The sequence below is a fragment of the Malaclemys terrapin genome, chromosome 25 (genome assembly GCF_027887155.1).
Source record: "Malaclemys terrapin pileata isolate rMalTer1 chromosome 25, rMalTer1.hap1, whole genome shotgun sequence".
NCBI lineage: Eukaryota > Metazoa > Chordata > Testudines > Emydidae > Malaclemys > Malaclemys terrapin.
In genome coordinates, this window is record NC_071529.1 from 10383167 (window position 1) to 10404489 (window position 21323).

Sequence of the window (21323 nt, forward strand, 5' to 3'; positions counted from 1 at the left end):
CTGGACACCATTAAATTAGGCTTGAATAAAGACTGGGAGTGGATGGGTCATTACACAAACTAAAAACTATTTCCCCGTGCTAATTCCCCCCTACTGTTACTCACACCTTCTTGTCAACTGTTTGAAATGGGCCACCCTGATGATCACTACAAAAGTTTTTTTCCCTCCTGCTGATAATAGCCCACCTTAATTGATTAGTCTCATTAGAGTTGGAATGGCAACCCCCATTTTTTCATGTCCTCTGTATATATATCTTCCTACTGTATTTTCCACTGCATGAATCCGATGAAGTGGGTTTTAGTCCACAAAAGCTTATGCCCAAATAAATGTGTTAGTCTCTAAGGTGCTACAAGTACTTCTGTTTTGCTGATACAGACTAACACGGCGACCACTCTGAAACCAGTTTTTTCAATCTTCCCTCATAGGTCATGTTTTCTAGACTTTTAATCGTTTTTGTTGCTCTTCTCTGGATTTTCTCCAATTTGTCCACATCTTTCCTGAAACGTGGTGCCCAGAACTGAACACAATACTCCTGCTATTACATCCCAGAATGATGTTTGCTTGTTTTTTGCAGCAGGGCTGCACTGTTGACTCATATTTAGCTTGCAATGCACTATGACCCCCAGATCCCTTGCCACAGTACTCCTTCCTAGACAGTCATTTCCCATTTTGTATGTGTGCAACTGATTGTTCCTTCCTAAGTGGAGTACATGTAATCCTGCTCCCCTCCCAATGCTGACACCCCATCCTGTGACCCAACCTGCCCCCCACAGCTGCTAACCCCTCCCCAGCTATGGAGTCCACTTCTCATTACTTTGCAGGCCCCCTGCTATGGGCTTGGAGCCTCAGGGGCAGGGGAGCAGCTGGCATTAAGCATGTTGACATAGGGGAGGACTGCTGTTGCATGGTGCTGACGGGCTGCTGTGTTCCACCCCAGAACTGGCCACCCGCCTTCTGGTAAGGGATCCCTCTGAATGCAGCCTGTCAAGTGCTTTGTGATCCCAAAGGTGCTATAGGCATTCTCCTTAGTATTTATATTACTGTAGGTGCCTGAGGGCCCCAACTGAGATTGGGGCCCCATTGTGCTAGGCCCCGAACTGACACTGAGTGAGCAAAACAGGCCCAGCCTCTCAAAGCTATTTAGGTGCCAAACTCAACAAAGCCAACCTTCCTCTCCTAACACCCTGGAGGCTTTCTCCTCCTTGCCCTGTCGGGGCTGTTTCTGAGGGGCGCTGCCTCCCCTCCATTCCCCCACCGAACAGCCATTTTCCCCAAACAGAGGCCACACGCCCCATTTTGGTTAGCTGCATCTGTTTCCCATCCATGACTGATGGAGACCAGGACAGAATCAAGATGCAGGAGCCCAATATAAACAGGAGCGTACGATGCTAATTGCTGACTCTCGCCCCAGCCTAGGTTCCTTGGTCTCCGGTTTCAGCGGCACCCTGCAGAACTGATTCCTTGGTGTAAATCAATCTCCCCCACATGTATCCCATGCTGTCTTCCCTCTCCCCTCCCCAGCACCTCCAAGACTCAGAGACTCTAAGGCCGGAAGGGCCCCTCATGATCATCTAGTTTGGCCCCCGGCACATTGCAGGCTGCAGAACCTCATCCACCCACTCCTGTAATAAACCCCTCACCTCCGGCTGAAATACCGAACTCAAATCACAAGAGAAAGACTTGGCTGGAGGTGCAGCAGGCTGGAGGCCAGGGGCGAGTTTAAAGGGCTACAATGCTGTCCTGGGGCAGGGCTGGCTTGGCCCACAGGCCCTGCTGGGCAGAGGAGCTGGGCGATGGGCTGCTCCGAGCTGACCCTAGCAGGGCATAGGCTGCCTGCTTCCTTCCGAGCCCCGTGCTATCCCGGCCCCATAGGAGACAGAGGGAGGCCTGTGGGTTGGGAGGAGAAGAGCCCTTGGGGGCCCCCGCCCTGCCCCCTTGGCTACCGGGAGGAACCCCGGCGTCTATTTTTAACCCGGGGAAGAGGAGTTCCTGTAGGGCTGCCACCACTGTCTCTTCATCTACGTCCTTTGAATTCATTTCCTCTGCTCTGACCTGCCAGGGCCTCAGACCTCCTTCCTCCCTCTGGGCCTTGGACTCCCCCCCTCTCGTCGGGGGGAGAAAGGTGTCAGAGAGATTAACCCTAATCCTCGGCTCAGCCTCCCCCTCATTTTGAAAGCGATCCATCCCCGTATTAATCTTTAATTACCTGGGCGATCTCCCGAGGACGTTCACGGGAGACGGCAATTATCCTGCTGAATGACAGGGCGCAAAGTGCTCCGCTCAGATTGAGCGCTGCCATCACGGCCGCCCTGCTCCCGGAGTCTTGGTTAAACCTGCCCTTTGCTCGCTGCCTGTCTAGCGCTGGTACTTAAGGTCCCTGTAGCCTCTGAGCACCTCGTGACCTTTACTGCATTTTCCCTCCTACAAACTGGGAGGCAGGGCAGTGGCGTTATCTCCACTGTACAGATGGGGAACTGAGGCACAGAGAGACTAAAGCCTGGATCTGCAAAGGGAGTTAGGCACTTAACTCCCAGTGGCATGGGAGTTGGGCATCTAAATACCTTTGAGGATCTGAGCCTAAGTGACTTGCCCAAGGCCAGACACGGAGTCTGTGGCAGAGCCGGGATCTGACTCCAGCTTCATTCGAAATGAGCATAGAGGGGGGGGGGGCTGTGGTCTTTGAGCCTTTCTTACCAGTGCAGAGCTTGGGCATTGAAATAAGGAGACTGGTGGGTTCACAGGAGGAGACAGGAGGCGGCTAGATCGTGGGCTGAAAACTAAGGGAGAAGAGGAACAAGCCAGATCTCTGTGGGATAACACATCCCGCCCACACCCCTATGAAGCTAGAACAGACATTATTAGCTGGATGCAGGTATTCCTGCATGAGGTTCTCTGGCTTGGGTTGGGCAGGAGGCCAGACTGGCCTCTTCTGGCCTGAACCTCTATGAATAAAGGAAAAGAAGTGGGGCTGAGGAAGACGATGTATCTGTTGGGATTTGTACGCACTATCATCTAGCTAAGGTGGCCCCATTGCCATGTTATCTTATAACCTCACCATCTCTAATGTACCGAGCCTCACCACACCGCTGGTGAGGCAGTGCATGGTACAGATGGAGAACTGAGGCTAAGTGACAGGCCCAAAGTTCTGAGCTTGAATCCAGGTCTCCCTAGTCCTGTGTCCTAACCACTTGGCCACCCTTCCTCTCGAGAAGGCAGCAGCCCATCCAGTGCCCTTGACAATCTTTTAAAAAATAAAGAAACAGACCGTCAGTTCCCACCGAGCAAATCGAACCACCCCACGACAACATAAGCACCATATCACACACATTCCCCAGAGTCCCACCCATGGCTACCAGCCCTACCAACTGCTCATCTCCTCACCAGCCAGGAGAAAAGGTAGGCCCCTGAAGGCTGACCCATTCAGGCTGGTGAGAAATGAACTCCAAAGGTCCGGAGCCTTCATGGAGAGCACCTTGTGAACCAACCTCGCTCAGTGACACCTCGTGGCCAATGGGGTTAAAGGCGGCTGACAAATCTATGGCCTCATTCCTTCCTATTCATCCATCGCTAGGAGATCATCCACCAGAGTTGTCTTTCTCAGTAAGCAGACTGGCCAGGAGATCTGAGCATGGTCTCACCCCAACCTTTTCCCATAAGCTTAACCAAACGCGGAAGACTCGATACAGGGTGAGAGCTGGCAAGATAGTCAGTGCCAAGCAATGAGTTATGGATAGCCGAGGCCTGCCTGGCAGGGCTGTACAGCCCTGAAGGAGAGGTGGCCAGATCACGGGCTTGTGGCATGATGCTGTATTGGCAGGGAGTGGTAGACATGTCTTCTGTGGTAGGATGTGCATTGCCTTGCGGGAGAAGACAATGGTAACCACAGACTCCACGTTGATCCATGTAGGCGTGTGACTCATAGGTGACATGAGTCCCAGACCGGTGACTTTATCACAAGCTGATCTTTTCTCGCACAGGACGTGCATTGGACAGAATTGAACAGGCTGTGTACCCCCCTCCTCTTCCCCATGGTCTGCATCATGTCAATAAATATAACACGGTGACACTCCGTAGTGTCTACCAGGCCTTGGTGTTTGGGCCCAGGTCCAATGGGATTTAGGCAGCTTTGAGGGTCCTTGGCCATAGTGAATAGCTCGGAGCTGTCCCGGCCATCTGCCAGGAGGTCCGGGAATGGATGGCAGCCAGTCAAGCCCCAGCGGCTCCAACTCCGTGCAGCCGGAGGGCTTTTCTTTCGGCAGGACAGCGCGCCGGTTCAGAGGTGCAGAAAGCAGCCATGTTTAGCTATTTTAGGCAGCGTCCTCAATAATTCAGCAGCATCAGTTCTCGGTGTCAAAGGATCACCGGGAGGATGCTGCTAGCGATGAAAGGCAGAGGGGTCCCCATGTGGCCCGAAGCAGCTGATCGCTATTAGCTTGGCTATTCAGGGATGACGTTGGTGCTGGCAAAGAGGGTGCTCCTGGCGGCAGTAAGAGCAACCAGACAGGTGAGCGCGCCAGGGGGATCTTGCCAATCTCTCCACCTCCTTGGCACAGCCTCTTCTGCCAGGCCGTCCATGCACCATCCTGCTGGCACCGGTCCGGTATTGCCATTCTCCACACCATCCTCTCCTGCTGTACCCTGTGCTGCCGTGGGGGGGGGAGACCACCACCCCCTGCTGGCCCTTGAAAGATGCTTCCATCCTCTGCTCTGTGGCTGAGAGCACCCCCCAAACACACCCCCTGGCATCCCATGGCGTTCCCACTCGCCACACTCCCATCCTCGCTGGCTCAGTTCAGTCCCAGCCTGCGCCAATCCTTTGCATTCCTCTGACCCTTTAACCCCTCAAGGAGTGGATGTGGCTGTGTTGGGCGGGGGGGGAGGCATTCTTCTTCGCCTCCTAAATCTGTTGATTTGAGCTTTCCATCCCGGCAGCAGCAGCTCTCTCTTCTCTGCCCACCTCTGCTTTCTTGGCTCCTCCGGTGGCCGCCAATTTCATGGTCATAACTGAACACAGGCTGGAGATCAGACCTCCCCAATCTATTTTATTCAGGCCCTGACCCCCATGACCCCCCACCCCATCACCAGCGCGGCACAAAGATCTGTGCTCTCTCTCTCTCCCTCTTGCCCGTCCCGCTCCCCCTCTCCCCCACCTCCCGTGCCTTTCTGAGCAGTTCCCAGTCAGACGCTGGAGTGCACAGCTCCCATTAACCTGGGTTAATTCCTTACATTATTCTGAATTATTGATGGATGCCATTAGAACGGGGAGCTGGACCGGAAAAGCATATTGGCTGAGTGCGCACATTTCCAGTGGCAGCAGGGTATGCGACCTGAACAATTACAGCTGAGAATCCAACAGGCCCCCATGTAACGATGGATGTTGAGGAGATGAATAAATAAATCATGAGACAGCGGTCGGGAGAGGCTGCCGGTGGGAGGGGGAATGAAGCCGTTTGGGCTAATGCAGGACTCAGGTTGAACTTCAACATGAAAGCAGACCTGCTTTCCCCCCAGCAGCCGGTGACGCTTTCTTCTCCACCTGCACAGACTGAGTTTTGCCCGGATGGTCTTTTGCGCCTTGCTGTTGTCGAATCAGTTGCAATTAAACGAGGCCGGCGAGTCAAGAGCAAATCCCCCCACAGGGGGAACTGAAGGAATCTGCGACCGTGGGCGGTCACCCGGGCCAAACGGCGGGGCTGCATTATTAGAGGGCTCCATCGTGTAATGACCAGCAACCGCACGATTATTCTGGACGCTGTGATCGAGGGGCGGCACATGCCATGCTCTGGGGTAAGCCAATCCCCTGCGGAGGCCCAGAAGGAACGTCTCGCCCACCCCACGCCAGGGACAGCATTTCACAACTGGCTAGTATAGCCGTTTTCTCGGCCCCCTTTGAAGCACCGAGGAGTAGCAGCTGCCGGGGCAGGAGAGTGGCTTTGTTGGGTCACTAGTCTGAACCAGTGCTTGGCGGTAGGTTAGTGGATTGACAGGGCTACGAGCCACTAAGGTGAATCCTGTGGGTGTGATTCTGCAGCACCTCTGACACTCCTCTTAAAACCCAAGGGATTCTCACACATGGAGCAGCACCGGCGTCAGACCGGATCGCTCCACACTGCCGATATTTCACAAAGAAAAGAGGGAAGGGAGGGGGGCTCAGAATCTGGCCTGGGAGAGGCAAGGGGCTTGATTCTGCAGACCCGTCCGCCAGCCTTACGCTGGCATAGCCCCCATGGCTCCTTATTTACAGAGGAGCAAGCGAGGCCAGAATCAAAGCTGAGGGCTCCTTCCAATCAGACATGGAACAAGGCTATTAACGGCAGCTCAGCCAATCGATCGCAGTAGGGGATTGGTCCCCTATTTTCAAGTGTTTTCTCCCATCTACTTTTAAATGCCCCCAAGCACTGGGGAGGCTGTCGCACAGCTTGATGGCGCTCACGGCAGCAAGTTCTGCCTCCCAACTTCGCTTTGCTCCTAGCTACCCCCATTGGGTCACACTCATTCTTCTCCTTTCTTGAGGGCGTCTTTACATGTGAGCAGGCGCCCAGCTGGCTGCTGAGGGGAACCCTTTCACCATCAGCGTCTCTTGGACACCTCTGCTCCCCCGATGACCTTGAGCCCCGCCCTGCTTGAGGGCCTAAAGGCGGGCAGAGGGACCAGCTGACCGATCTGCCACTCCTGGCTGTGAGATGGCCTGTATTTTATTCCGGTTTTTTAAATAGTTACCTCCAAGTTTATAGCTATCTATATAGCTTTTCTCATCTTAGTTTTTTCCTTATTATTTCCATTAAAGTAGCCCCATTGTGTTAGGTGCTGGACAAACACATAGTAAGAGACAATCCGTGCCTTGAAGATTTTACAGTCTAAACAGACAAGTCAAACAAAGGGTGGGGAAACCGAGGCACGGAGAGGCGACGTGACTTGCCTAAGGGCACCCAGCGGGTCAGTGGCAGAGTCAGACTAGAACCCAGAGTTCCTATTTTCCAGCCTGCTGCCCTATTATCTAGATCAGCTGTTCTCAACCAGGGGTCCTGGGGGCTGCGAGCAGGTTTCAGGGGGTCCACCAAGCAGGGCCAGCGTTCGACTCACTGGAGCCCAGGGCAGAAAGCCAAAGCCCCACTGTCCCGAGCCCCACCACCTGGGGCTGAAGCTGAAGCCTGAGCAACTTAGCTTCGTGGTGGCCCCTGTGGCACAGGGCCTCAGGCAATTCCCTGCCTGCTACCCCCTAATGCCAGAAAACCAGTTGTGGCAGCATGGTGGGCCGTAGAATTTTTATAGCATATTGGGGGGGGCCTCAGAAAGAAAAAGGTTGAGAACCCCTGATCTAGATCATACAGTCCCTCTACCCCAAGCCACTCCTGCCTCTGGATTACTTTGTGACACCGGGGTAGGGGGAAGGGGACATCTCAAGACCCTGCTGATGCGTGATTGGTTGCGTAGCTCAGCTCCCCAGTGTGACAAAGCAGAGACCAAACCCAACCTTTACTCCTGATTCCTAGCAGCAGGATGGAAATACACACTCCAGCCTGGGACTAAAGCAAGACAAAGACATGTCAAGGTCAGCTGGGCACAGAAAACAGAACCACATGTATTTATACACATAACCACCCACATGCAGATTAATGGACAGATGCAGCCACTTCCCAGTCGCTCTAGTGCTGCATCCGAGTTCTGATCCTGCTCTCTTAATATCCCCCCGCCCCCCCCCCCCCCCCGCACACATTCCCTGAGGGACTCACATGATGAGAACTGGAATGGCTCCCTCCCACAGGGGAGAATGCATCCCAGCCGGAAGGATGTGGCGGGGGAGGGGGCGGGGGGTTTGCAGAAAAATGTCATGTCTCCACTCTGGGATTGTGAGCCTGGAAACGACTCGAAAGCCGAGAGTGGAGAACGAACATGTGTCCGTGAGGATTAATACCGACATCTGTGAAAGAGTCTGGGAGCCTGGCATCCAGCCCGCCGCACGCACAAAGCCGCCGCTGCATGGAAAAGCCAACAGCACGCACGCCACAAACACAGCCACGGTCCAAAGAGACAGATTGCAAACACTTGCACACAGAGCCACCCCCAGGAGTGGTTAACCTGTAGCTCCATAGCACAGACTTGAGCTAACGGAGCAACGTCACTAACCAGCCGCAGTAGTAGGCTGTTATCCTGAGGAAACCAGCCACGAAAGGTGGGGGCACAACACACACTTGTGCATGCACGGAGCCAGAGTCATGCTACACCCATCAAACAAGTGTGATCCAAGGACACGTGCACGCCCATTCACATCCACTCAACAGGGAGGGATTGCAACTACTTTGGAGGACAGGGTCATAATTCAAAATGATCTGGACAAATTGGAGAAATGGTCTGAGTTAAACAGGATGAAGTTTAACAAAGACAAATGCAAAGTGCTCCACTTAGGAAGGAAAAATCAATTTCACACATACAGAATGGGAAAAGACTGTCTAGGAAGGAGTACGGCAGAAAGGGATCTAGGGGTTATAGTGGACCACAAGCTAAATATGAGTCAACAGTGTGATGCTGTTGCAAAAAAAGCAAACATGATTCTGGGATGCATTAACAGGTGTGTTGTGAGCAAGACACGAGAAGTCCTTCTTCCGCTCTACTCTGCTCTGGTTAGGCCTCAGCTGGAGTATTGTGTCCAGTTCTGGGCGCCGCATTTTAAAAAAGATGTGGAGAAACTGAAAAGGGTCCAAAGAAGAGCAACAAGAATGATTAAAGGTCTTGAGAACATGACCTATGAAGGAAGGCTGAAAGAATTGGGTTTGTTTAGTTTGGAAAAGAGAAGACTGAGAGGGGACATGATAGCAGTTTTCAGGTATATAAAAGGGTGTCATAAGGAGGAGGGAGAGAACTTGTTCACCTCAGCCTCTAAGGATAGAACCAGAAACAATGGGTTTAAACTGCAGCAAGGGAGGTCTAGATTGGACATTAGGAAAAAGTTCCTAACTGTCAGGGTGGTTAAACACTGGAACAAATTGCCTAGGGAGGTTGTGGAATCTCCATCTCTGGAGATATTTAAGAGTAGGTTAGATAAATGTCTATTAGGGATGGTCTAGGCAGTATTTGGTCCTGCCATGCGGGCAGGGGACTGGACTCGATGACCTCTCGAGGTCCCTTCCAGTCCTATAATCTATGAATCTATGAATCTATGAAACATTTACTGCATGTGCACTCCCTCCATTACCCGGGTGGGAATTATTTTATCTTCTTCCAAATCCACATTTCCTTCTGGAATGAAGAGCTGGCATGTCTCCCCGGGACCTGATTCACACCGCATGTGCTCTGTGTGATTGTAAAGGCGCATCAATGTGGAATCCCTGCTCAGGGAGGTACCCGGTGAGAGACCTAAAGGGAATGCTGCAGAGAGTTACCAGCCTATGCTCAGGGCAGGGGGTGCTCCCTGGTAGAAGCTGCTTTTCACGGTGTTAACACGCGTCTCCTCCAAGGTCAGACAGCGGGGCTGGTATTCAATATCGAGAGTCCTTACTGCCGTTCACTCCGAGGTTAAGTGGCATTCATTGATTTTGAAGGAAGGTTGATATTTTTAGCTGGTGTGCCGCAGAGCTGTGACTGGCCATGGAGCGTTTTCCTCTAACGAGTCAGATCACCTGCCCAGAGCCCCCTCCCAGTCAGCACCCTTTCCTCCACCGGTCCCCTCTCTTCCAAAAACTGTTTTCAGGAGACACCCTCCCCAAGGATCTCTCCTCCACTGGGGAAGCCTTGTCCTCAGGGATGTCTTCTCCCCCCGCAGCATTTTCAGTTTTGCTCTGGGTCAAAATAATAATTGTGAAACTAACCGTCACGCAGCCCTTCACCACGGTGTTCTGGCTTGGGCGGATTTCGCTGCAAACAGTTGGAACCAGCCGCATTTCGGCACTATCCTGCCATGGTAAATATTTGGAGGGCAAGCTGCCCTGGTGGTGGAGGATGCGGGGGGCTGGTGTTTTTATTTTCTCTGCAAAGCACCGTGCACGGCCATGGCACTACAGAAATAATCGCTCAATCATTTCATCACTACGTGTGCACCCAGATCACTAGCACATGTACTCTACCGGGGCCTACGAAGCATCCGACGGGGACAAAATGCCTTCATCCATCCGTGATATAACAGCCAGTTTCCTTGTCCTACCGGGGCTACCTTGTTCTCATCCCCTGCTAAACGGTCAGTCTAATTCCACTTTCTTATTATACTGTAAATGACACAGGGGGACTCATTGGAAAACATCGCATTGGGCAGCCCGTACAGCTAAGCAAGAGAGAGAGAATTTCCCAAACCTCTGAGAGAACCAAGCAACTCCCATCAGCTGGTGCAAGCCCAGGGAAAGGGGCCGAGTGGGTGTGGAGAGGAATAGAGACCGCAAGGAAGCAGGGAATGACACAAACGGCCAGTAGAAGAAAACGCAAAGGGCCGGTATCTCAGAGGAGGGCTCGGGGGGAGAAATCCCATAAACCCCTTTGCCTTTGGATGTGCAAGTTAGTTGGTCCATGAAGACTGGGAGCCAGTTGATCAGACTCCGAGGCCACACCGGTCAATTTCAGTTAACAGGCTTCAGTGACAGTAGTTACCGTGTTTGTGGAGTGTATGTTCTGTTTGTTATATCCCACTTGCTGCAGGATACAATGGGTTTAAATGATATAAAGGGAGACCAGATACTGTAGTAATGGGCACGTTAGAAATTGCAGGTGAGAGCAATTGGCTAGATCTGGCGCAAGCCGATACCTGAGTGAGGACTGTAGCAAAAGGGAGGACAGAGCAAAGGGGATACCCATTTTTTTCTAGGTGCACCCTGTATCGTAGTCATGAGAAGACAATACACACCCAATGATCCACAGGGCTTTTCAACCCAGCCATCTCACCCCTCTACTGGAATCTCCCTTCCCCCCAGCTTTATCCCCAGTGCAGTAGGCAGCAGGCGGTTTCCACCCACCCCCAGAGCTTGCTGTGGGGGTGAAATCGAGGACAAGCTACTTACTGTCCAGGCATGGCTCACAGACCGTCTGATTCACCCCACAGGGCTGCGCTACCCCTTCTCCCAGGTTGCAGGCTTTGCAGCACTCCCCGCTGGCGGTGTACTTCTTGGTGAGACACTTCTCCTTCGCGGCCCAGGCCGGCCCCTGCCACGGGAGGGAAACAGAATGATCGGGTCGGTCTCTTTGCCGGGCGGGTGGGGTGGGTGAAGAAAATAAGAAACTAACTAAATTCAGTCCCACCAGCAGGAGGGGTGTCCAGCGTGATCAAACGCCCCCGCCTAAAATGCACGTGATTGGAACCATCTGGGCTTAAGATGAGCTCACCTACCAACTATTATTAACATCAAAGACCTGGGAGAAGAAAGGGATTAAAGAGTGTTGTTCCTCCCCTCCACCTCCCCCAAATTCCCATTCCCCAAGAAAGCCCCCAAAAGCATCCAAATGCCTGGATTCAGGCCTCTGCCAGCACAGCACAGCACATCGGGGGGGGGCTGGGTTCTTCTGGGTGCCTATTGCACTCCTTATTTGCACTCATATAGAGCCTTTCATCGAAGGATCTCAAAGCACTCTGCAATCATCGACCACTTAACCCTCCAACCATCCCTGTGACGTCTAACGGAGACGGGGGAATAAATAGAGGCTTAGAGACTTACCAATGGGAGAGCTGGAAAGCGAACTGAGTTTTAAACACTGCCATCCCAGACCCTCGCCTAGTTAGGGTGTCCAAACTGTGTGAAAAACCGGGACAGGGGATGGGGGGGTAATAGGCACCTATATAAGACACAGCCCCACCTATAGGGACTGTCCCTATAAAATCGGAACATCTGGTCACCCTACGCCTAGTGCACCGTGGTTTACCTGAGCTCCAGGACTTGAATTCCGAGGAGTGATAATGGAAGCGCACGCTTTGAAGTGCTTGGTAATTATGGTGCCAAGGGATTCAGCCGCATCGCTGTCTAATGGAAGCAACAATATTTGCTTTCTAAATAAACTCTGCCCTGGCGTATGGAAGCAATAACACGCCGCAAGTTGTGCGGTTAGGACAGAGCTGCACATGCATCATGTGGGTTTGGTAAACGGCAGATGAGCGAGGCCAATCTTCCTGAGAAGTGGGGGGGCTGGGTGCTTTAACTTCACAAAGTGCTTTCTTGTTGCGAAGCACCTTCCCTAGCAACGCTTCCCTAGAAGAGACAGCTAGCGGCCGAGTGTCGGCAAAGGTTACGTTGTGCAAAGGCTATTCTTTCCCCCCCCCGCACCCCCGCTGCAATGCTTGTTGGTAGAAGGATCCTGCAGGTTTGTCTGAACTGTGGTAACAAAAAGAAGAAGGGGAGGATTGGATGGCTCAGGGCATGGTAATGAGATTCAGAACCTTCCACCGATGGGAGTTGGGCGCCTACATACTTTTGAGGCTCTGGGCCCCAGTGCAAATCTAGCCCAGGCAGGGACCAAAAGATGCTACTATCTGGCGGTTGTTTGTCAGCAGCACGCCACTTTCTATTCTGCATGTCACAAACCAGCCGCCACGGGCGCTAACTGCCGACCGTGTCTACGGTCTCAACAGAAAGGCCCAGGAATACATGGGAGAGAGAGACTGAAATACCTATCTCCTTGTCCTGAGCAGTGGTCCCGCAGGGCCATCGATAAACACAGCTATACTTGAACAATCCTCTTGGCTAGTGCTGAATGGGAAACATTTCCTGGGGGTGGGGTATTTTTGAAAAGCGACCACTCAGTGCAACAAAAATACATCTGCTCACAGCACTGCAGGCTGGGAACTTGCTGCTTTATTCAACTGCATCACAACAGAGTGGAGGGAGGGAAGCTTCCATTGACTAAAACAGGAAGTAAGGGCGAGGTGGAGCATGGCTCCAACTCATAATACTCTGAATTAATCCCTTGATAACCATCTCCTACTTCGACTACATCACTAATGAAGAGGTCCGTAACATCATCACCCAACGCGCTGGGTCATATGAAGACCTTCTGACGACCATGAAGAAGCACAAGCTGAAGTGGTATGGCCATATAACAAGATCATCTGGCCTATCCAAGATCATCCTCCAAGGGACAGTACAGGGGAAGAGAAGAGGTAGACAGAAGAAGAGATGGATTGACAACATAAAAGAGTGGACAGGAATGGACTTTGCGGAGACTCAGGCACTGACACACAATCATCAGGGGAGGAGACAATCGGTTGATTGCTTATCAGTGAGGGTGCCCCAACGACCAATGCGGTTATGGGAGTGATGATGATGAAAGGCATAAATCATCAATCTCTACGCAATTTAAGATTCACTTTTTTTAAGAAAAAATAATTCTGTTTCTAGCTTTTAGGTTTCTGAAGAAAACCTCCCAAGTGGGAATGGATGCAGCACTGTCTTCCTGAGTCTGCAGACAGATAGCTCGCCTGCTGCTCACCGCTTCTTCAAACAGCAGCAGAGTAAAACCTACAAGCTGGTCAGTTTCATGGCCTTTGGGAACAAGAACCATGTCAGTTTTAGTCTGTTGCTATGGGTAGCAGCACAAGAAAGCATTGGAGTTATTCATGAAGAAAGAGTCAAAGTATGGCACTTGGAGAGGGGTAGAGTAGCAGAAATCTGACCTCTCCAGCAGCAGCAGGTAGCGTGTGGGAGGAATAGCTAAGTGGAGTTGGAAGAGAGAAAAAGTTCTTCCTTCCTTCCAGCAAACATAGGAAATTCACATTTATCTGCCACCCATAGCCGGAAGCAGCTACACAAGATGGAGCAGAGTCTTCGGAGAGCATCACTGGAAGGAACCCCAGTCCCACTCACGTTCCCAGCAACCGGGAGAGGAGCTCCTGGATTCTCACCATCACACTCCCTCTTGACTCCCATAGTATCAGCCTCTACAATAGGTTTACTCTTGTGCCGGGTAGGTGTCTGGGACAGTTATCAAGCCCATCAGGACTCTAAGGCAGCATCTCCCTACTGCACCTTTCATGAGCAATACAATTCATACCAGAAATGAAAATACAGCATTGAAAACAATCCCTCAGAACAAACCCTGCCAGGAAAAACAAAACAAAACGAGGCAGGAAAGACGCTTTCCCGACAATTTCTCTGGCCCACACGCCCCTGGCCACGCAAGGGAGACGAGCTGGGCTAAGGAGACCAGGGCCTTTGCTAGCCAGCTCAGTTCCCTGCACAGCAGGCCCTTCCCTCAGCCAATTAGCTGCCTCCTTTCCCAGTGTCCACTGGATAAACGCTGTGCTCTGACTATTACAGATGCTGGCGTTAGACAAGGGAGCGCCAATTACAGGCATTTGAATGACAAAGGGCTCCAATTACCCAGCGCTTGAGAGCATGTGGGCACTGCATTTGGCAGCACAGTTAACTAGCGAGGGCCTGGGATGACTTTCTCTGGGCACGACTGCACTAAAAGGCCCACGGAGGCTGGATCAAGTGACAGCTCAAGTCACGGCTCAAAACAGCCGTGGAGACGTTCTAGCTTGGGTTGGACGCTGGGCTCTGAAACCCTGCAAAGGGGGTGGTTCAGAGCCTGCCCTCCAGCCCGATCCTGAACACCCACATGGCTATTTCTAGTCCCGCAGCCCAAGCCCCACGCGCTTGAGTCAATTGACCCAGGCTCTGATGCTCGGTGCCATGGGTTTTTCTTTGCACAGACCCTCTTGTAAACGTTGCATCACACCAGTGACCCCAAGAGATGGGGCTTCATGCTCCAGCCGGCACATCCAGGCTAAGAAGGGTCCCTGGCAAGTAAAGTAGTAACTGCAAGCCCCTCACTGGCTCCTTTATCATTATTTTAGGGCCGCGGTTCTCAATCGTTTTGGGCTCAGGACCCATTTGGAAATGCTTATGGCCTGTCGCGACCCAGTAAATAGTCTGGGGGTGGAGGCCCTGGGGTGGTTTCGGTCGGATCCTGCCCCCTGCGAGGGTTGGGTCCTGCCCGGCACTCACCCCACAGTGACGACTCCTGCAGCTCCTGGCTGGGCTTGGATCTCTGCTCCAGGCATTGCAACCTGCAGGGTTGCAGCGCTGCTCAGATTTGGCCCCCCTGACTGGACCAAATTGGTGTGAGTGGAGTTGTGACCTAGCTCATGGGGTTGCAGCACCACTCACTCAAATTTAGCCTGCCCGGACTCCCGCCGGCCTGACGGCTCGGCCAAACCTGAGCGACACGGGGACTCCAGAGACGGCAGCGCCAGGAACAGGGAGGCAAGCCCAGCCAGCCCCGTGGGACAGGAGCTGCCACGGGGCCCTTTGCAACATTCTGGCGACCCAATGTCAGGCGCCGACCCACGGGTTGAGAAACCCTGGTCTAGGGCATCTCTGCTGGGTGAAGCTGGGACTGGGAAAGCTGTGGGGTCCCCCTCCACAGCCAGCACTGTCACATCATTCGACAGTGCCCCCTGCTGGAAGAAGGTAAGAATTAAATGAGGGCTGGCCAGAAGAAAATAATTCCATTTGGTGAAAAATGGGGAGGTTTCAAAATGTGTTAACATTCTGCCTCGGAATGAAACCCAAACCTTTCAAAACTGTCCACAAAACATGGCAGAGAGAGAAAAGCCAAGAGCCCTGTGACTAGGGCAGTGAAACACCCTGACTCAAAGCTTTCGTCTGCCTGATTCCACCAGCTTCAGAGGCAATCTCTCTCTACCTGATTTGAACCTGGGTCACCCCCCCGCAGCGCAGCTGAGGGCCCTAACCACTGAGCTATGCTTGCTTTTGGTTTGCTCAGAAATTCCATCCTGACCTAAGGAATCTTCCTGGTGAAAGTTTAAGTAAAACTGGTAAATTTCCACCAAAGAGTTTTGACCAATTTCCCCTTTAGGCTTTTGGCCTACAACGGTGTGTGTGTGTGTGAAAATTCCTGAATGATTCCAAATGAAATTGCTTTAAGTGCCATCATACCCGGCTCACCTCTAGGGTGACCAGATAGAAAGTGTGAAATATTGGGACAGGGGGTGGGGGGGTCATCGGTGCCTATATAAGAAAAAGCCCCAAATATCAGGACTGTCCCTATAAAATGGGGACATCTGGTCACCCTAGTCACCTCCTGCATCACCCCTCAGTGACCCCTGCTGAGAGGAACAAGAACCGCCGTAGTTGGGTCAACATTGTCCTGTATCCTTTCCCGCAGTGACTCCTCTTGCCAGAGGCTGGGGCTGGAGTAACAAACCAGCTGCTCACATTTTTTACTATGAATAGCTCTGGGAACGAATGGGACCACAGCAGCTGTGCTTTCGGCCCCAGTCTGCTCAGGCCGGCTGGGACTGAAGGAAGTGGGTTACCAAGAGCCAGGCTCTCACCCCAGCTTCTGCCAGGGTTCCTAGAAGCTGGAAGTGAAATATACAGACTTTCCTGCCACCGGCACTCCCTGCAGTGCCCCCTGCTTGGAGAGGAGCAGCTGTGAGATACGGCCAGTCCCTCGCAATCTGATTGCCGGGGAGGGCCACTGACTGGCAGCTCGCACTCTGCATCCCCTGTTGTAATTCTTGCCGGGAAAGGTAAGAAGAAATGAGCAATGCCCCCTGCTCCTTGGCAATCCCTCCCCTCAGTGCTACTAAATGGTGTGGAAAATATAACTTCCATTCCCAGGTTCCAGAATCCATCCTCCCCGCCAGCCTGCGTTTCCCTTTCCGCTCCGGGTCCTGAGCACTGAAAACTCCCATAAAGATTAACACATTTATGGGAGAGCACATGGCCTAAATTAGTCCGGCGAAATGTGCATGTTATTAACACAACTCCTGTTGACAAAGCCGCAGGTATTAACCCCATAAAGCATTTTGACAGCTCGAACAAGAAGGAGAGAGTGACACCTCCGTGAGCTTTTAATTGCTTTTTAAGTTGTGCTGGGGTGTGTGTGTGTGTTTTGTTTTGTTTGTTTAAGGAAGAGGATGACTGATCATTAATTCCTAAATATATGTAGGACATGGGAGCTGGGCATATTACCAGTAAGTCTCTGGCATGAAAAAGATTTCACCCAGAACAGGAGACCTGGAGCAGACTTTGAGCAGGAGATGGGCCCAAAATCCTGGAGCCGTACTGCCCTGCAGCCTTGACACATTCCCTGGCTACTCGCCTCGCTGTCCACAACCAGCAGAACCAAAATGCCAGCTCAGAACAACCCCCCCACTTTGGGGACATCTGAAATCTGCATCTGAATTCTACAGCCGGGGTCATTCGCAAGTCACAGCACCACATGGGCAGTTCCTCTCTGGATCCTACCACTTGAGAACGGCACTGCCCAAGCCAAAGAGCAGATGAGCTCCCCTTCCCTTCCTAGTCCTCCCAAGGAGTTTATCTGCGGCTCGGGGTTGGTAACGGGACACTGAGCTTTTCAGCTCTAAGTAAGCGGTTCCAATCCGGCGCAGCTCGGTGATGACTGAAAGTTATTGCCATCTGTTCGGTGGCCTGTGTGAAGTGAACTGGTGGGTGTCTCTCTACCTTCTAGGGGCAGATGTTCTCGTTGCAGTCCACCACTGCCTGCCCCCACACCCTGCTTGGCTGGCTGTCTCAGCAGAGAATCAAGGGTGCAAATGAACTCCCCTCTGAGCCCTAGAGGTGACCCCTCCGGGTCACAGCTGAGCAGGGAGAGCGTTGGGGGTGCCTGGCCTGTATCTGCTCTGTTGATCAAGTTGTGGGCTGAGGAAGCACTTCTCACCAGCGCAAAATGGCTTTAAATAAATGAGGTTGGCTCGAGCCCTGAAGCATGAGGTTTAAAATCCCCTCCAAAATGTGCCCAGCAGTCACTCTCATAACACTGGATATCCCTGATATCCACGGAAACATCCACGCCTGCCCTGTGGATCTGAGCGGGGCTAGCAATTCCTCTGTCCCTGGGATCTATCATTTACCTCCGTCTAGGCACCTTTTCTTCTGCTCGGTCACTGCCTTTGGCTTGTGAATATTTCATTGGCCTGTCGCACTCTCCCCCGTGCAACACTTTTAACGGTTGCCCCCTATCGTATTTGAATGGCTGGTGCCCCCCAAGAACCCAGGGAGGGCGGGGGAGGGGTGCTTTAGCAAAAAAAAAAGCATCATTTCTCTCGGATCCTGTAGCTCCTGCTCAGGTGGGAGCCCAGATCTCATGGGGGTAGATGCCCTCTTTTGCCCCCCCGGGGGGCCCAGACTAGAGGAGAACCCCCTGGCCCTCTGCTAGGCATGAAGGTCACAGGGGTCCTGGCACTTGGGCTGCCAGGCAGGCTAAGGGTGAGGTTAGCTGAACTGAGCCAGCTGTGGAAAGGTGCCCGCAGGCTGAGACGTTCCCTGGGCCGGGGCTTCCCCTCTCTCCGTTGGGGGTGGCCTCCAGAGCTCCCCGAGCAGGGACATTGGAAGCTGCCATGATGCTCAGCCGGACTCCTGGGGGTGAGGAGAGATTTTGCCCCCACCCCTGTCCCTGGGAATGGGGTAGGGAGAGGTCGGGGAGTGTCTGGAAAGGGGCACAGCAGGGGGAGGGTGGATGGATGGAGGGAAGAGGTGGGGGGGGTTCATCACAGGGGCCAGTTTGGCCGCACGATCCCCAGCCCAGCCCCCTGCATTGATTTAAAGCCCCTGGGCATCCATTGGTGGGTGCTCCGCTCCTTGGCTGGATGGAGCCCCCGGGGCGGGGCATGTCCCAGGCAAAGTGCCCGGCCCAGAGGGGGGGAGGTTACAGCTCAGCCGTGCTCTCTGTGACCCCCCCCCTTTGCCCAGCTGCCCTCCGCTCTGCACCCCTGTGCCTGGCCATCCTCCACCCCCCCACTCCTCCCCTGGGCTAGCCACCCCCCGGGCCTGGGTACCCCTCCCCAAGCCCCCTACCCCCCGCTCACCCCTCCCCCCGTCCTCTTGTACTCGGGTACCCCCCCGCTCACCCCTCCCCCCCGTCCTCTTGTACTCGGGTACCACCCCGCTCCCCCCTCCCCCCCGTCCTCTTGTACTCGGGTACCCCCCCCCGCTCACCCCTCCCCCCGTCCTCTTGTACTCGGGTACCACCCCGCTCACCCCTCCCCCCGTCCTCTTGTACTCGGGTACCCCCCCCCGCTCACCCCTCCCCCCGTCCTCTTGTACTCGGGTACCCCCCCCCGCTCACTCCTCCCCCCGTCCTCTTGTACTCGGGTACCCGCACCCCCTCTCAGCTAACCACTCCCCTGCGGATACCTCCGCAGCCCTCCCCCGCTAACCACTCCCCTGTCCCCGGGTACCGCACCCTTCCCCATTATCCACTCCCCTTCGCCCCTGTACCCGGGTACCCTCCTGAACCCCTCCCTCGCTAACCACTCCCCTGCCCCCGGGTACCCCCGCATCCCTCCCCCGCTAACCACTCCCCTGCCCCCGGGTACCCCCGCATCCCTCCCCCGCTAACCACTCCCCTGCCCCCGGGTACCCCCGCATCCCTCCCCCGCTAACCACTCCCCTGCCCCCGGGTACCCCCGCAGCCCTCCCCCGCTAACCACTCCCCTGTCCCCGGGTACCGCACCCCTCCCCATTATCCACTCCCCTTCGCCCCTGTACCCGGGTACCCTCCTGAACCCCTCCCTCGCTAACCACTCCCCTGCCCCCGGGTACCCCCGCATCCCTCCCCCGCTAACCACTCCCCTGCCCCCGGGTACCCCCGCATCCCTCCCCCGCTAACCACTCCCCTGCCCCCCTGTACCCCTCTCGCACCCCTCCCCCGCACCCCTGTACCGAGCACCCCCCGACCCGCTACACCCCTTGTCTCCGTCCCGCCTGTGCCCGGACCCCCGTTCCCTGTCCCGCTACACTGCCCGCCTCTCTCCCTGCGTCCGGCTGCCCCCCCGCTCCCGCCCCATCCCTTTGCCCGCCTACCCCCTTCCCCACCACCCCTCACCCCTCTGCCTCCCTCCCCGTCCTCCGCCCCGGGGGCGCCTCCTCCTCTGGGGCTCTCCGAGCGCACGGTCCCCCCGGGCCCCGGCACCAGAGCCCGCAGGTTCACTCACCCCTGGGACCACCACCACCAGCACCACCAGCAGCAGCTTCTTCTCCATGGTCTTTCCCGTGTGTGCCCCAAGCCAAAGGCGAGCGGCCGGGGGGGACGACGGCGCTTCTCGCAGCCCCAGCAGCCTCTCACCTCCCCGGCGGGCTCAGGTTGGAAGAAGGACGCAGCCCGGCAGGCTGCGGGACAGCACCTGCCTCTAAGCCTGAAGCTCTGCCCTGTTTTATTAAAACGATCGATGCTGCCCTCCCACTGGCTGGGTGGCTTTTCAAAAACCCAAGTCACTGCAGCTGCCCCTCCTCCCTGTGCCCCCCCCCCCTTCCCCTCCACCCCCAGGAATAGTAGCACACACACACACACACACACACACACACACACAAGCTGGCATCTGCCTGCTCCACCAAAGACTCTTTGGAAAGGAGCCTGGGAGACAATTAACGGGGAAACACACAAAACTGCAAGAGAACCAGAATGCAACTTCCAGCTCCCTTCCCTTTCGCCAGCTGCCATTCATCGCCCTGGAAGAGCTGAATGAGACACACTGTACTTGACTGGGTTTCCGGGAGAAGTGCTACACACAGCGCCGATCAACTGGTTTCATTGGGGGGTCCTTCTGTATTATCCAGCTAAGGTATACACCCCCTCCCCGCCCCCCAAACCTATCTACCCATCCATCTCATCCACAACCCAACATCCATCCCCCCCCCATCCATCTATCTATCCATCCATCTCTGCTCCTGTCTATTTTATTCTTTATTTGTAGTACAGTAACACCGAGAAGCCACCATCGGGTTGATGCCCCTGGGCGAGGCAGCCTGAGAAAGCCTGAAGAGGAAGACGACCTACAGACTAAATCCCCCCTTTCACCTGCCCATCCCACTGGTCCTCTTTTAAGTCCGAGATTGCTGGTATGGAGAGGACTGCCCAGATGGGGATGAATACTGGAGACTGGCATTATGCAGCAAGGGTCCCAAAGGCGTCAGGGTCCCTCCTTTAAAAGCTAGCATGGTATTCTACAAGAATGGTCCAAAATGTTTGGGCCAGACCCTCCGTTACAGCTGAGATGTGTCCAGTACAGTTTGTGGGGGGGGAGGGGAGCAAGGAAGTGTCTTTTCCCCCCCTCCTGAAACTAGGCCAGCTGTGTGCAGCTCGGGAGTGCGGCATAATTCAGAGCAGCTTGAAGGCTGCTCTAAACGATTGCAGCTGCTAGGGGTCCCCAGGGGCTGATACATCAACCAGGGACTGCCAGTCTTTCACATTCCTTTTCCCCCCAGTCCCTGTCCATACATCGGCAGCAGGAAGGGGTGCAGAAGAGGAGTGCCCTATACTGGGGCAAGCAATTCCCCTATACTGGCCAGGGATGCTGGCATTAGGGTTGCTGGGCCTGAAGTCTTTGCCATGGTGCCCATGCTGCAGGGGAGAATCGG

The 21323-nt window shown here is 54.2% G+C and overlaps 1 protein-coding gene and 1 long non-coding RNA gene across 2 annotated transcripts in view; one reads left to right on the forward strand and one right to left on the reverse strand.

Annotated features, from left to right (window-relative positions):
* NGFR (nerve growth factor receptor) overlaps positions 1 to 20127 on the reverse strand; it is a 45910-nt gene extending 25783 nt beyond the window's left edge. Inside the window, exons 1-2 of the mRNA XM_054014658.1 lie at positions 19901 to 20127; positions 10983 to 11124 (exon numbers count right to left, since the gene is read on the reverse strand). Of these exons, the coding sequence (XP_053870633.1) occupies positions 10983 to 11124; positions 19901 to 19948 (190 nt within the window). The 5' untranslated portion in view covers positions 19949 to 20127. The remainder of the gene's footprint in view (positions 1 to 10982; positions 11125 to 19900) is intronic.
* LOC128829295 (uncharacterized) lies at positions 16235 to 17677 on the forward strand. Its single transcript, XR_008443318.1, has 2 exons — positions 16235 to 16468; positions 16891 to 17677. It is a non-coding gene; the product is annotated as an uncharacterized LOC128829295 (long non-coding RNA).
* Positions 20128 to 21323: the final 1196 nt, after the last annotated feature.